Below are 16,347 nucleotides of genomic sequence, written 5' to 3' on the forward strand. Positions count from 1 at the left end.
CATATGCCTCTGAGCTAAATATTTTCATTCTTTCAGCTTTATAATCCTCAGTGACTCTAGAGGAAGAAAAAAGAATATAGGCCTTTGAATTCAGTGGGACTCTCCATGCATGAGTAAGAATCACAGGACTAGGGGCCTGATTTGAATCAAATGTTACATCACCCAATAATTAAATAGCAAACAAAACCAAATTCCATTACATTTTAAAATCATTAAGAAGGGATATCTTTGTATTAATGATAAGATTAACCATTTAGTTTTACTTTCTGGAGGCATGTAGAACCCAATACATTTTGGCCTGCCCTAGCTTTTGCAATGCTTTAGGTACCAATATTGCTTTTTTTACAAACTGAATATCAAAAATAATGCATATTTTTATGCTACAATACTGCTTAGGCTTCTTTTTATTCCCAACACAGTTCCTTTTTGTACTATCACAAAATGCAAGGCCTGAGTTCCTGCCAAGCAATTACACAGTCCTTCTGTTATTTTAAATCCTAAAATGCAAATAAAACTATTATGCAGGCCCAGATAATGTTAGATACAACTACCAAAATGGAAGGGGGAAATAAGAAAGTTAGATCTAGGGATGGATTGCCAGCTAAATATGAAGGCCTCCCAAAAACCTTTTACATTCAACATTAATCCAAAACTTTCATCAGAACAGTCTCTTTTCTAATGAAACACATCTAAATAGCATTAAGCTCCTTTCTTGCATATTTTAAACACATACTGATGTAATAGGGCATCTATTATGGCACGTACACCAGTAAATATAATTAAGGTGAATGGAAAGCAATGTTAAATTCAGAGTAATGAGATACATATGAACTAGAGCAGTAAGACAAGAATGCCATTTATTTGCACTCCCATGCTGTCTGGATCACTCCAATTTTAGAAATACTATGAGGTGTTATTTGTACTAATACCACACTGTGCATTGAGGTGCTCAAATTGCTTTGTGAACCTTAGCTTCAGTCACATTTGTGAGGCAGAGGCTAAAGTAGGAGGTAGTGAAAGGCAACTTCTGTAGCTCCAACAAAGGTGAAGAGAGGTAAAAGCATACTGCCTTCTAATGGAAAAAGAGGATCAGAGATGATGTTTTACTTTTAGTGAAAGGGGGAATACCCAGTGGTTTTAAACCTCTTTCCCCCCATTTTGACTCTTTCTTTCAGATCACAGATGGAAAAAGTAGAGCAGAAAATTGCTTTGCCCAAAGCCACACACTGGCAGCAATTGAACTAGAAGACAACATTGGTTTAAATGGAAAATGTGCAATATATTCATAGTATTTGGGCTATTCTAACTGCTGTTTCTTTCTCTTGTCCACATACACCATTTACTGTTCAGCTGTAATTGCATGGCACTTCTGGTAACAGAATCTTTTGAGAATCTCAGAGGATTTCCAAGTTCTGAGTTGCTTTCAAGAAGCTTCAAGAAATGAAGAAGGAATAAATAAGAAATACCAAATTCATCAAGTTTTGGGTGCTGTTTCCCCAAGAAAAACATTAAGAAGGAAGCTCTGCTTTCTGTTCTTGTCCAGCAATTGTGACTCTGATGTTTAGAATAAAGCAGCTGGTGGATCTCCCAGACAACCCAGTGCTGTCCCACAGTGCTGTGCAATACATTAGATAGTGATGGTCATTGTTTTGTTCCATGTATGGTCTTAAGGATCAAGACACTGAAAACAAAAATAGATAGCCATTTATTAGATGATAATTGAGATGCAAAGAATTTAAGAAATTAAGTCAGTCACAACAGAGTTTTGTGGCAGACCTCAGGTAATGAATGCCTGTGCATTTGTGGAGACCACTGTAGCAGTGGCATACTGCTACTCCAGCTTCCAAAGAGAAACAATGTGTTTGAAGGAGTCCATAGAGAAGACAGGAACAGAAACTAAAAGCAAAAAATAATGGAAGCTTAAAAGAGTCATCCCTCCTTCTCCAAAAAAGCTGTTTTATACCAGAGGTGAGACAGAGGTCCAGCAGATTGTACTTTTAAATCCAAGTAGATGTGAAACTTTGTTCTCGAAGAGGAGCTAAAGAGCAGTTGTTGCATTGAGTCACAATGAAGAATTTTTGTGGAGCTTTTGTGGTAAATGAGATCAGACATCACAGATGCATTAAAAGTCCTGGTGAAAAGCACCACAAAGGCTGGCTGATATCCAGCAGCCCATCAAGTGGCTGCCATTTCAACATGGGGAAGCAACTGTCTGCAGAAACTGTTATGTGCAAAATCTTGTTACAGGCAAAAAGAAATCCACCCTATGTTTAGAGTCACACCAAATTTATTTTAATTGAAACCGTAGCAATTTAATAAAATAATTATTAGCAGTCCAAATATAATTATTGCAGAAAAAACAAAGGAAATAAAAATAAAGAAACTGTACATAAGGTCTCACTAATAATAATATGGTAAAAATTGTTATGCATGCACTATTTAGTACTTACCCTCACCCCTCTTCCTGGTGTCATACTTCACCTTTCACCTCCTTGTGGTTCCACCTTGTAGAGGGAGCACAGTGGATCATTAGCATCTGGAGTTCTGTGCCTGCAGAAATAGAAGGTTGATGTTTATGATTTCTTCTTTCTCTCCTTTTTTTGGCAATATCTCTCACTAGGGGTTCTTTTTATACATTTTCTAATAAAGTTTTACTCCTTGCTTTTCTTTAATGGCCTGCAAGGATGTATTTTTCTTTCTGTTAATCTTAAGTGGTTTGCTATATACTCATTCTTTCTTCTCTTTTTTATCCCTAAGAATAGTTTTGCCCAGCTCCAGGTTTGTATTTCTTCAACTGACCATTGGCAAGTTGTTTATAGCCTTGGAGTGTCCAGTGCCAGCCTGTACCCCATCTCTTACTATCCCATGCCTCTACTTTACACTGCAGTTGGTGTCTTCACTTCTCAAAGTTCCTGCTGGTTTAATAGGCCTATATTTCTGTACCCTGTAACACCCTGTTAGAGTCTTACATATTTAATTCTACACAGAATAAATACTAATTATTAGTATCTGTATAACAACTGTGGTTACACATAAAAGTAAAACAAATTAGCCATAACCTCCTGTCCTTAGAAAAAAAAATTGTTACTGCCAAATCAAATAAAACCAAAGAGAAGCCTGAGGAAAGTTCCTGTAATAAGCCTCCATCCTGAGCTCTTGGAACACTTGGGACAAGGCCTGTGGACTGCAAATGTATTGCTACTGGCAGTAGCAATACATTTGCAAGTATTACAGGGCTACGTGCTGTTTATTAATTTCCAATTCTGGATTAATATTTGTATGTTGTAAATTCATATGTTGCATACTCTATGTAGCAGCAGAGGTAAAAAATTCCAGAAGGGGCATGGGAAGGAAGCAGGAATACTGCTGACTAGAAAACAGCCCCTGAACTCATTAGTGAGTGTTTATGAGCCCAGTTCATAGTCCACACATGCTCAGCTTCAACACACTGGGGTGTGCACTGCAAACAAGGTCACAAAAACCTGATATTGCAAATTCCTGCCTGGCTGTTGAATTGGAGACATAAGAGCATAAGGACAACTCCTCACTTTATAGGTTATTTCAAGGAAGTGCGGAATAGTAAGCATCTTCTAATGGACATTCTCTAAGTATAGAAAGACATTCTCTAAGTATAGAACAGGATAATTATATGAGGTTTTGTCTAGTCATATTACAAAAACTATTTAAAGCAGAGTCAGGTCATCTGTTTAAAGCATATATTCATGGTTGAAGGGAATAAGCACTTGGCTTAGAAAAAGTAATTTTAATCAATTTTTTTATCAGTAGGGTCCAGCATGTTATTTAGAAATGGCTTCCTTCAGTAAATGGATTGTGAATCAATAGTAGATATAAATAAAGCAGTACAAAGGGAACAGCATTCAACAAGCTGCCAATACCTGGAGCAGAGGATGGCAGAAATCAGTATTCCAAGATGGATACACAAATAAATCAGAAATGGGCAGATAATACATAAATATCCACCTTTTTACAAAAATTTCAGAGTTCTGTCTGGCCCTAAGAACCAGTGAAATGTACATTAGTTTTTATCTGCTTTATATGACAGACTGCTATGAGATAGAGTTTGGTTTGAAGTCTTTTTTTCACTAAACATTTTCAAGCTTATCCCTCTTAGAAACCTTAGAGTTCTTTAAATATAATTAATTGCCAGGCTGCCAAAGATCTTTCTGGAGACAGGAGGTAAATTAAAAGCTGCAGACTTTGTATTATGTCTCAAAGAATCAATTCTCAAGATACACTAAATACCCACAATTCCTGTAAGGTCTGTGAAAAGTGGCATTACTCAGCACTTTTTAGAATTTGACCTCCAACAGAAAGAGGAATTACAATGTTTTTTCAAGCACACAGATCATAATGAATTTGTATTAGTTATTTGCATCAGGACAATATTATTTAAATCTTGCTAGTAGGAACTTTGAACATGACTCATACTGTGTCTATGATAACTGTTAATTATTAATGAATAAATATGTCATGTGGGTCCTAATAGCTAATATTTCCAGGCCATTTGTGTAAATGGTTGTTTTCAACTGCAACAATGTCAGTTGCCAGGAATTCAATATCCCTATTTATTTAATAATTATTAAGCATATATTATGCTAACCTGAGAAAAAAAATCATTAGTCTCTTATCAAAACTGTAAGTTACTTATCTGTTTAAAAATGTGATTCTCATGGCATAGTTTGAGCCTACAGATTATACATTCAATGTTTTGTACAAAATGAAGATAAGGACAGAGTATTTGTAACTACTGGCTACAATTTAGGATTGTGCAAGCTGCCATACACACTAACCATAAGGTTTTACATTTCTTCCAGAGTAATTTTTTATTCAAATGACAATTCTGGATAATTGCTGCACACCATATAAATGTCTGATATCACTTTGAACCCTTCTGAACCATAATGCTGCATTAAAAAGAGAAACTTGATTCACAGGATGAACACATTTGTATCAGTTTTGATTTTGCCATGTTTTAATATAGCTGTTCTGTTCTTACTGCCTTTCCAGACAGAATTTCTCATGATATCTTCTTAGCACCATCTGTTAATAATGTTTATAAAAGAACTGCATAGGGGGTCAGCTGGGAAGGGAGCCCCAAATGTACCAACACTGCCTATAAAAGGAAAGCTAGTCTCTGCCTAGCAGCTTCAATGGACAAAAAGCTGGAAGGAAGCAATGGGGGCAGAGGGAACAATGAAATGGCAATGTACATTGTACCATCTTTACTTTTGTTTTCATTTGAATGTTTCTGTTCTTTTCCTGAGGCTCTGTTATGAAATAATTGAGTAGACAGCAAGACCACAGTAACAAGGACATAGACCAAGCTATAGCAGGCAGCCTATCACAACACATCAGAGATTTCAGAATGCAAACTTCAAGCAAGCAATTCAGTGATACTGCTGGTTTCTAGATGTGCCTCACTTATTCTTCCCTGCAAAGCCCATGATCAGTCCTGTACTGGCTTCAGTCTCCCATCCTTACACACTCCAGTTGAGGGGGGTGGACTTTCTTATTTAGTTCTTACTCTCTAAGAGGCTAAAATTCAGTGAATTTGTTTTCAATATATTAGTTAGTTAGAAAGCATTGTCATTTTATAGATAGAAAACATAAAGGTAAAAATTGATGTAAATACATCTAAGGTATTCTTTTTTATCTATAAACCACTTCTTCAAGCTGTACATGTAATACTTTTTTTCCTTATTTTTTAGTTAAAAATGATTGCATTATCCCAGTTTTGTTGATAAACATTTTGAATTATTGTGTCAATATTAACAAATATTTTAACCACACCTCAGATGTGTATGAGCAAAAAACACATAGTCATTATAGCAAAGGAGTCTCAGGCATCCTCCTATTCAATAGGATTGGCAAAACCAGTATAGATGAGTGAAAGCCTTTTTTAAACTATCTCCCAAGGCAATCAAGCACTTGAATGCTTAGGAGAAAAAAAAAAAAACCAAAACAAACAAAAGACACCAGTACTGTATTTGGGATACAATTTATTTTTTCAAAATTCAATCAGGTGAGTGTAAGGTCCATTTGTATCCAGTTTTAACACCTGCCTGTTTCCATATGTGCCATGCTTGACAAGAACACCGGCCTCCATGCATTTGGCATTGGCAGCCAGTTCTTTTTCACACAGAGTCACAAACTGAGAATAAAGTTCCAACCCTTTTTCTTTTTCAATGTTTGCATGGTACTGCATCTTTCTTCCCTTTGGTTTACCACCTAGGGTAGCTTGTGGTATGATGAGTACGTCGCCGGGTAAATCAAGAACAGAGACAAACTCGCCGTTTTCATTTTCACTTAATTTAACATTCAACAGCGTATCGACTGCAAATAAAAATAAACTAAGAGTTAGTATTGCTGAAGTGAATTAAACAGAACACCATAAACAAGAGCCAACAAATATTTTGACAAACCACTGAGTAAAAGAAACTCTTTATTAATGAACTGAAACATGGACAATCAATAAATATTTAACCAACTAATACATCTGAGTATTGTGACGAATGTGAAGGATATTAATATTATATGTCAAAAGTTCTAGTTTTGGGGGAAGTGATTGGCTATCCAAAATCCTAAAGTTGATTCTAGTTGGACACCCCCAAAAGAACCCAGGATGCAATTAGTGAGCCTTCCTTAATTGCTTGATACTCAAATAGGCAGCATTTGCACAACACTCCACAATGTAGGACACACCATCCTCAGTGCACTTTGGAGAGCGTTTTGCCCTGACTCTCTTTTCATTCTGGTAGCAGCAGTTTGCAGCAGGACCCAGCACTGATCTGAGCTGAAGGCACAGCTCCACAGTTTGGTCTCAAGTAGAGCAAGTGTCCTTCAATGCTCCACTCTGAGACATGCAGCTACCAGTTTGTCACTTGAGACAGGAGGTGGGCAGGAAAGTCAGATGCAATTTGGCTTATAAGCCAGACCACAGAAACTTGCAAATAAAATCAATGCATTTACTAACTTTAGATTTTCTAGTGTTTCTGTAACAAATGAAATCATTACCCAACTCTGTAAAAGCTGGGAGGATACTAGTCATGCCTCCAAACCCTAAACATAAATGTTTAATGTTGTTAGAAGCAAAAACAGATGAGTTGTGATTCAGGAACCAAACCCACACACTTAAACAGATTCAAAATATATTTAGGAAACAATATTCTCTAAGAGAGGCACTCAAGAAGGATGGTCCTAGATGAATCTCCTGACAGGAAACAGAACTTTCTTTTTCTGGCCTGTTTTAGCTGCCCCACAGCTGAAAATATAATTATTCTCAAGTAACATTCTCAGGGAACTCCAACTAGCACAAAATAAATTTTTATATCATAAATATTTAGCATTATAAAAGGACTGTGCCCTCCAAGACCCAGAGAGAATGCCCCCCAGGAGTTGCTCTCAGCAGTTTTAATAACACCTGTACTTGTGCACTGTTGGTCTCAGCCAGCAGCCTGAAATAGACTGAAATAGTAAAATATTGTGACATAATCTTTAGCCAAATCACTAGTATCAGCCAGCCACAGAAAAGGGGCACTTTTATCTGGAATATGCATCATCACAGAATTTCCCAGGGGAACCAGTGCTACTGATGGAGGAAAGGAGGGAGAAGAAATGACATAAAAGTAAAAAAAAAACAAAAAACAAAAAACAAAAAACCAAAACAGAACCAAAAAAATCAAGCCAAAACAGCACCAGGTAAAGACAGAAATTGCTACTATTTGACCTTATACACAGCATCTTCTCTGTTTCAATGTAAATGTTAAAGTGCATGTGGAGAAGAAGACAAGAATTGCAGACATTGCTGTTATTGCTTCTGAACCAGAAAACTGCTCATGCTAACAGTGGATGTTACCACTGAAGTGAGATGGCAAAGACTGTTTCATTATCCACACAACTCCCTCTACCGGCTATGATTTGAAATATTCTGCACATATAGTGAGATCAGTGGCAAAACACTTATCAAATCAAGCCATGAACTATTTGAAATTCAGTTCTGTCCTGGACTGAGGACAGAAGACAAGTTATTGCCTGACACATGTAATATGTTAAACAGCAGGTGCAGCATTTTCTTTGTTTGCCAGAATGTTATCAGGGGAATTTGTTTTTTATGTTGGTCATGAACAGACAGACAAAGAAACAAGAAACTGTCAAAAGAAACAAGACAGACCAAACTCTTCTTTCGGCCAGGTAATTGAGTTAGAATAATGCCATTTCATGGCTTACCCAAATGGCTGCTACCTTCTCTGCCTCAACTGCTTTTCTTCCTTTTCAAACAATACAATAACGTATATGGATTATATCATACCAATTTTTGGGACAAGATCCTCATCAGCACCTTTGAAGAAGCATATGTAGATAACAAGCCCTCTCTGGATCTACAAAAGATTACAGAAAACAATGTCAATGTTTCTCATTATCTACAATGCATGCTTATCGTTAAAGCAGTTTCCAAAATTACAAAACCACATAACAAAGAGTAGTTTTAGTTATTTAGTACAGCTTCAGACATTGAGTTGACACCCCACACTGTGGAAGATAAGATATATACTCATTATTTGCAAAATGCTTCTACATACAATTAAGACAATTTATTAGCTCCATGTGAAGCCAAATTTAGTTGGAATGTAGAGTGTACAGTATTAACATGGATGAGGTGGCAAGATGAATTAGTATACTTAAATCCAGCATAAGAAATAATTTAAGCTTTTTTCCTATCAAACTTACAGCTAAAATCAATTTTCAGTATGAGCTATGATATTATTTCCAATTATGAAACATGAAAAACACCACAGGACTTTGGTCAAAGAACTGAATTTTATTTTGATGTTGAAAGTAATCTAGTACAATATAATTCTGAAAAAAAACATGGAGTCTGTTAATTAAATATTTAAATATGATGACCAACAACTGTGAAGTTGTTCAGAGTTTTATAAAGTTGTTCAAACTACTATTTATAAGCCTGGGTAAAATCTAACTGGCGAAATGGAACTTTTCAGCTGACTGGTATAAAGAAAGGGATATGCCACACCTTCAGCATTCAGAGCAACTACTTGTAAGAACTACATATTTGAGGGAAGAATTAGGCCTCACCTGAGGAGAAAGCACAAGAAAACTCCTGTGTAGCTTTTCTGCTCACTTGGTTAGTCCATAAGGAATGCACATGCACCAGCCATGCTTTATTAAGCCAGACTGACAGGCTGTGCAGCCAGCAGCACCTATGTCTCATGCACGAGTGTACCTGCATGGCTTAACTCCTCTGGGAAAAAACCCACAGCATTCACAGGCAGACAGGATCCACAGACAGTATATAAAGAAACCTTCCCACTGCCTTGTCAAGAATAAGTATCTTTTTAATTTGGTTTGAGGAAACAGAAAGGTCAACTTGTGAAATACCACTGAAGAGATGTTAAATAGATTGGCACAGGAAGGAGTTATTAATGCCATCAAAGCAAAAGGATAGAAAATGTGAGTAGCTTATAAAAAATACTTAGCAAAAAAATTTTCCTCTATTTGTTTTTTCCCCAAATGATAAAGGTTTTTGGTAAAGAAATCTTAGCTATACACATGAGATTTTTGTCCCTTTGTTATTGCAGAGATTAAACAAAATGCTCAAGGCAATGACTGAGAAAAGCTATGCCTTCTCAACTATTTTTCTAGTGACTAACTTCTGAAAAAAGAGAACACTTTTCCTAGCCAAAATGTCACATGCTGAGAACTTTGAAAAGCTTCAAATGACTTCTTTTAAAATACTTTTTTTGGTACAGTCTCACAGCAGTAACAATATTCTGCAAGCAGCTCATTTTAAAGACACAAAAAGTATGTAAAGTGACCCCTACAAGTCATAAGGCCAGACAGATAAAGTAAAATACATCATTATTTTTTCCAGCCTCTGCTGTTATTTGATGTTTGTTTTTGAATAAACCATTTATCACAAGATGAGACACACATATTGAAGAAAATTAGAAGGATGGGAGGTTAAATGAGAAAACAATTAATTCAGAGACAAGTTAAAGCTGAAAGAGGATGCTTCTATTTATACTGCATGTTCATGGTCTTCTAGAACACTTTACAACCATGATAAAGTTGAAAGCTATGCACCTATTAGTAAGCTGAAACTTATGGTTTCAACTATGACTGAAAACTGTGGTTCAACACGTAGAGCCATGTTTCAACCCCTGGTTAAGTCCTATTTTATTCTTTAGTTTTCTTAATTGAATAGAAGATGTAAAATTAAATGCAATTACAAGACCTAACCTAATAATAACATGTGTCAGACTGACCTTATACCAGTCTTCCAAGTGTCCCAAGACTTGTGCTCGTTGTCAATGTAATGTGTAAACTTTCTGAACCAAAGCAAAACCATTGCCATTGCTGCAGCTCCTCTGTAAGCTATCAAAGCCTAGCTGACTGTTCCTCAGACCACTATTTAATGCACAAAAATTCAAGCAAAATAACACAAATAAGAATATCATAAATTCAACATGCTGGTGTGTAAACAGCCACTGCAAGGAACCTACTCAGTGACCGGACAGGAAAGCTGTGCTCTATAAATGCCTACATAAATAAACCAGCAAAGCAAGATACTGTGCAACACTGGCATTTATTATACAGTGTCTTAAGAAATTATCAGATCAGGCAACCTGCTGAACCAGGTCATGAAGGGCTGAAGTACCCAGCCCCAATGCCATACAGACAGCCTTAGCAACACTGTGTCCAAATGCTGCTTTTTAGCTCTTTTGCAGGAAAAGACAAATAACTCACCCTCCTTACTAAATACATTCATCTGTATTTTTTTTCAGGATTTCATTAGCAAAACTGAAATATATTCTGCAAAATATTATCTCCACTTTTTACTAATTTTTCCTCCAAGAAAATGCAGTGGATAACAAAATCTTTTTCATTCTTAGAAAGTCAGTTTGTGAAACTACCTTACATAAATTATTCTGTGACATTTCCATTTCAAGTTCAGATTTACTACCCTCTGGGAAGATTTCTTCATATTTCTTATATTCAGTGCAGCAGAGAGATGACATCATCTGCCACAGGTCACAGAACAAGTCTGTGCCTGGTATTTTGCACCTCTTTTTGCCATAGTAACCAGAAAACAAGTCAAAGGAAATAAGATAAGGAAAAGACAGTTTTCCTTGCATGATGTGTAGGCACTTATACTTTTTAGCTGAATATTCATTTTATGTTTCTTTTCTCTCACAGTTACAAAATACACCAAACCTTACTTTATTTCACCTCTACCTTTACAAGAAGAATTCCTTTTTTCTTCCTATTTTGCTGTATACATAAACCTTTTATGCAGGGTATGTAATAAAAATTCCCCATAAGCAAGACATCCTATGTGCAGTAAACCTCAACAGGCCAAAAAACTCAATCATGAAAACACAATGAAGGCAGAGATTCATGTATAAAGTACACTCCTAACCTTTTTGAAGATAAGGAACATCTGCTCTGAAGTTCCTAAAGTACCTACAAGGGTCTCTTACTGCTCAGAAGCTATTCAAAGCCACCTACAATATATGCCACTTATAGTATGCTTAGAAATGTTTCAACGTGAGGTCCTACTTGTAATTGGTCATAGAACACACTGGTTGATGTAAATAATAGTTGATGATGTCTGTACTTTTTAATTTTTTTGGTTTTGCATTGACATGCAAAAACAGGGAGTAAAATTACCCTACCAGAAAATGTCAGCAGCAAAATTTCCTTCCAATAACCTCTAAAGTAGTCATACTAGAGAAAAAAAAAAAAAAAACCAAAAAAACAAAAAAAAAACTTCCAATTGGCTTTTTTTCTGAATGGTGACTACTTCTTGTTAAAACAGACTTCTCTTAAAAAGCCCCAGGTACTCGGGAAAGATTTCCAAGTACCCATCTCAAATATTAGTAAGGTTCATGTCTGAAAAATATCTGCTGGAGACCACCCAAATCTCTTTCAGACTCCTCTAGTGATATCTATTACTTTCCTAGTGATTTTACAAATTAGAGAGATAAGCTACATAACCTCCTTGCAGCAAAGTTAATCATATCTCTCAACCACAACATGTACCTTTTAAAATAGTTTAAAAGAAAGACAGCAAAATTACATTTCTGCTTTTCTTTACTAGATCTACAATTACTTCTGTGATTAGCAAGCCAGAAATAGATTATTTCTCTCCTATAGTTAATTTATGCTGGGCTAAGTGAATTTTATTGTATTTAACCTTATACTGAGAGGCTAACAATGCAGTATACAGAGACACACTACATCTGTGAAACACAGTAGCTCTGAGATCACACCTACTTCCTCCCAGTAAAACATTCTGGCTTCCCAGACCATACTGCAGAAACTAGTTCTGCTGGATCCACCTGCCCCTTCTGAACCAAGAGAGAAATGTCTTAAGGCTAATATGAAAGGCAAAGAGTGTACTCTTTTCAGATGTGCTGAATGAATGCACAAACCCTTTAACCATGCTAGAGCTTTTACTTTTTAAAATTTATGGAAGTGACTGTATTAAGCCCCTTCTGTTGTAACAGTCTTTAAAAAAGGCAAAAGGCCAAACAAAAAAACCCATGGGCTAAATAGTTGACAATGGGCAGAAATGAGTTATTCTAGTGTAGGTACCTCACAAGCAGTGACAACTACAGCAGGTCAGTGCATTCCACAGGGCAGCCTTCGTGCTTTGGTAAAGAGCCCTGGGCTGCATGCACAGCACATCGACCAAAGAGTCTGCAGATTCCCCAGCAGAAGACTGTGGGAGGAAAAGGGGTAAAATACAATGTTTTCCTTAACGTGAGTGGTGGTCTACATACTAAATTTCATTTTTAGTTAGTGTTCTGGAAACAAACAAACACACCAAACAACATCAGAACTCCTGCTGCCATAGTCCCATAGCCCTACTTCGCCTTTCATCTCCAAGTTAACACTATCTCACACCAAACAAAGCCGACAGCTGAGCCCACCACCAGCTGAGCCACGGCTGTAGTGTTTCTGTGAGTGTATTTAAGAAAAGAAGGAACAACACAGTCAGAAGGGAAGCGTGTAGTCGTGGAGCAGTCATGATCCTGAAGAAAATTCTGCCTGCGGAGGACTCTGTGGAGCACAGGGAGAGAGAAGGAGCAGCAGAGGGAAAGCGCTGTGCGCCTCCTGCTGCTTGTCCCTTTGCCGAAAGAGCAACCTTTGCTGACAACCAGGGGGCGAGGAGAGCGCTCTGCAGTGGAACACGGCCCGAAGCGCAGCCCAGCCCGGCCCGGAGAAGGAGCGGAGGCTGCTCCCCTCAATGTCCGAACGACCCCGCCCTCTCCCCGCCGGCGCACACGCGCAGGGCCCGGAGCGCTTTCCCGCCGGCCGCCCCGCTCGGCTCCGCTCCGCTCCGCGGGGGGAAGGCGCGATGCCGGCGGCGGGGGGCGGCCCGCAGCCCACGTTACCTCCACCCACTGCGCCTCGGAGCCGCTCTCGGGCGGCCGCACCTGCAGGCGAGCGGAGACGCTCTGCTGCAGCAGGGCCCGGGCCCGCGCCGGCCGCGCCGCCGCCATGGCGAGCCCGCAGCGCTGAGGGCGGGGCCGGGTCACGCCTTTCCGGCACCGGCACCGGCACCGGCACCGTCTGGGGCCCGCGGGTCACGGGCGGCGGGGAGCGTGAGCGGGACCTTGCGAGCGGGACCTTGCGAGCATGGATAAACGGAGGCTTATGATCTGCCCTCCCTATGGAGGCGGCTGAATACAAGCTTTGGAACAGAATGAAACAATTTCTACAGCTCTACTTACCGATGCCCCAATAGCTAGCAGGAAAGCGGGCTTTGGTATATTTTGATGAGAAATGAAAGATCTCCTTGTCTTTTGCTGGGGAAATGTTACATGCTTGTGATAAGAGCGGCATGCTGTGTAGTTTATGCATGGGAAAGAAAGTCTGAATACTGTTTGTTATTTCTTCTGTTCATTACTTGTTTGTGCTTCAGGTGGCTGAGATCATTCTATCAAGTTGGCGTATTTCTCTTCAGTGGTACTGCTTTGGAGCAGAGGGAACAGAAAACACAGTTAAAAGGGATCTGGATATCTAGTGATCCAAATCATCTGGGAAAAAGAAGTGCATAGTTTTGAAATGAGCTCCCACTGCTAATGGGAGAGGTTCAAATATTGCAAGTGGTTGTTTTATTATCTTCCAGGTTTTTGGCTACATACCCTGATACTCCTTGAACAGCTCCAAAACTGGAAGAGTTGTGTCTTTCTCCCATACATGAATTCTGAAAGAGACAAGTTTTGAACAATACTGCATTCATTCATGTCAGGATAGAATGATATGGAATTCAGTATATCTCTCCAAATTAATTTTATGACTGAAGATTTCATTTTTACAACAGTGTTTAAAAATATTGTATTTTTTTAAATAAAAAAGTTAATATACAGCAGTGTGAGTAAGAATCTGAATTTTAGTACCTGGAGTCTGTCATAGAGTGAGATTACCAAAGATCCCTATTGAACAGCAAGGGCCAATATGCACTTCTGAATAATCAGGGTTACACATAGGGATATATATAAAAGAAGATTCTTTTATATATATGTGTGTTCAATGAGGTTGCTCTTCCCAAAGCAAACCTTCCTGGAAGAATGCGAAATTGCACTAGGTAGTGTAGGAGTAACTCATTTTTTGTTCGCTGTATGATGTTTTTATTCAAACTTGGCTAATTTTATTTAAAGTACCTTCTGTTCGTTTACTTGAAAGCTGTATCCCCAGACTCATTAAGAAGAGTTTAATGAGGTAGAAATCCAGTTAAAATGAGAGGGTTTTCCAAATATATTTGTGATATAAATTGATTGTTAAGGAAAATGGATTTTGCTTCAGTCTGAGCAAATTATAACAAGCAGATTATGGAGGGTTATTAGTATATAAGGATATTGATTGTTATTTGGTGCTGTGCCATTATTTACACCAGGGTATGATGGAGAACATTTATTCATGTGCAAGTTTCAATACAAATGCCTGTGAACATTGCATAGAAAAAAAGAGTATGACATCATTGTTTATATATGGATTCTTGGTGGAATTATGTTGTATTTTCCTTGGGAAGCCAAGTAATTCTGTTGCACCTTGAATTTCTTAAATCTTACTGGCTTATTGTTAGATTAAAAGCCTCTCTTTTTAGGCCAAGGAATGATAGTAAATTTGTTGGATAAATTTTAGGCATGGATTTGGATTTGACTGTGGGTTTTATATTAAAAAAAAAAACCACATCCTGACATCTAAAGCATATATCCATGCATAAAATATATTGGTATTTTTATCAGGTACTATATAAAGACATTTTTTCTGCATGTTTTGGATTTGACAGTTGTCCCAGAATATTTCCTGTATCCTCTCTGCTTGTTGTCACCAGATCTGAAAGTAGCTATTTTGAGAATGGCACCCAGAAGACATTTCTGGTTATTTTCAGATCATTTCTCTTTCAGAGGGGCAGATGGCAGTCTCACAAATTGCAGCAGAGGTGTGTTTTTTCCCTACCCTTTGTGGGAGTGGTTAAGTTCAGGGAGTGTTTGGACAACACTCTCAGGCACATGGTGTGATTCTTGTGTCCTGTACAGGGCCAGGAGTTAGACTTGAAGATCCTGATGGGTCCCTTCCATCTCAGCATATAGTGTGAATCTATCATATTTGGAACAAATCCTCTTGTCAAGAAGTGGGTGGATGCTGGAAGGAAACTCCACCTGTGTGGGGACTCGGCTTTCTCCTTGTCTTTCAGTACCAAAATGATCTCAAGCAGTTGAATTCTTCCCTGGGGATGGTTGTGGGGTTTGTTTGTTTGTTTGATTTTTGTGGATTTTGTTTGGGGTTTTTTTTTGTTTTGTTTTTTGGGGGTTTTTTTTGGGTTTTTGTTGTTACTATTAAGTTTGGTGTTGCATACCATTTGGCAGTGGCAGGAGTTGACTGCACCTTTGAGGGGACAGGATGTATCTGGGATGTTTTCCCTTTGTCTGTGGTGTCTGAAGCGTGATCAGTGGTCTTTCATGGAGCTATCACATTGACAGCGTTGCCCCTATCTGTTTTGAAGAGAAACTATACAAAGCTGCAGCAATGCTTATATAGCAAAGATACAAAGTAGGTTGCTGGCAAGGGTTATATCTTGGTAGAGCTACCTCCTTTGGGACAGATGGAGCTGAATGGCTCCAGAGTGTCTAGGGAAGAATTAGAAAGCATTTCATTTTCTCCATTGCCAAATTTGGAACTCTTCCCTTGCACAACAAACCAAAAAATTTCAATCACTTAGAATCATTTAGTAAAGAATCCTGGGTGGGAGCACTACTGGTGTGAAGGGTGAGACAGAATGTGCCAGCTGTTAAA

General features: G+C 38.2%; 1 protein-coding gene across 5 annotated transcripts; it reads right to left on the reverse strand.

Moving 5' to 3' along the window:
- Positions 1 to 934: 934 nt before the first annotated feature.
- Positions 935 to 13,661, reverse strand: DTD2 (D-aminoacyl-tRNA deacylase 2). 5 transcript variants are annotated; one of them, XM_077180428.1, is made up of 6 exons: positions 13,440 to 13,554; positions 12,913 to 13,002; positions 8,330 to 8,399; positions 6,084 to 6,354; positions 2,451 to 2,550; positions 936 to 1,681 (listed from the first exon to the last, which is right to left on the reverse strand). In XM_077180428.1, the coding sequence occupies exons 2-5, from the start codon at positions 12,922 to 12,924 to the stop codon at positions 2,478 to 2,480; spliced, it is 426 nt and encodes a 141-aa protein (XP_077036543.1). In that variant the 5' UTR covers positions 12,925 to 13,002; positions 13,440 to 13,554; the 3' UTR covers positions 936 to 1,681; positions 2,451 to 2,477. The 5 variants fall into 5 exon arrangements, with proteins under 5 accessions (XP_077036542.1, XP_077036543.1, XP_077036540.1 ...); XM_077180427.1 differs by lacking the exon at positions 12,913 to 13,002 and having other exon boundaries at positions 935 to 1,681; positions 13,482 to 13,661; XM_077180425.1 differs by lacking the exon at positions 12,913 to 13,002 and having other exon boundaries at positions 939 to 1,681; positions 13,440 to 13,654.
- Between the last annotated feature and the right edge of the window lie 2,686 nt (positions 13,662 to 16,347).

The sequence above is a fragment of the Agelaius phoeniceus genome, chromosome 6 (assembly GCF_051311805.1).
Source record: "Agelaius phoeniceus isolate bAgePho1 chromosome 6, bAgePho1.hap1, whole genome shotgun sequence".
NCBI classification, from domain to species: domain Eukaryota; kingdom Metazoa; phylum Chordata; class Aves; order Passeriformes; family Icteridae; genus Agelaius; species Agelaius phoeniceus.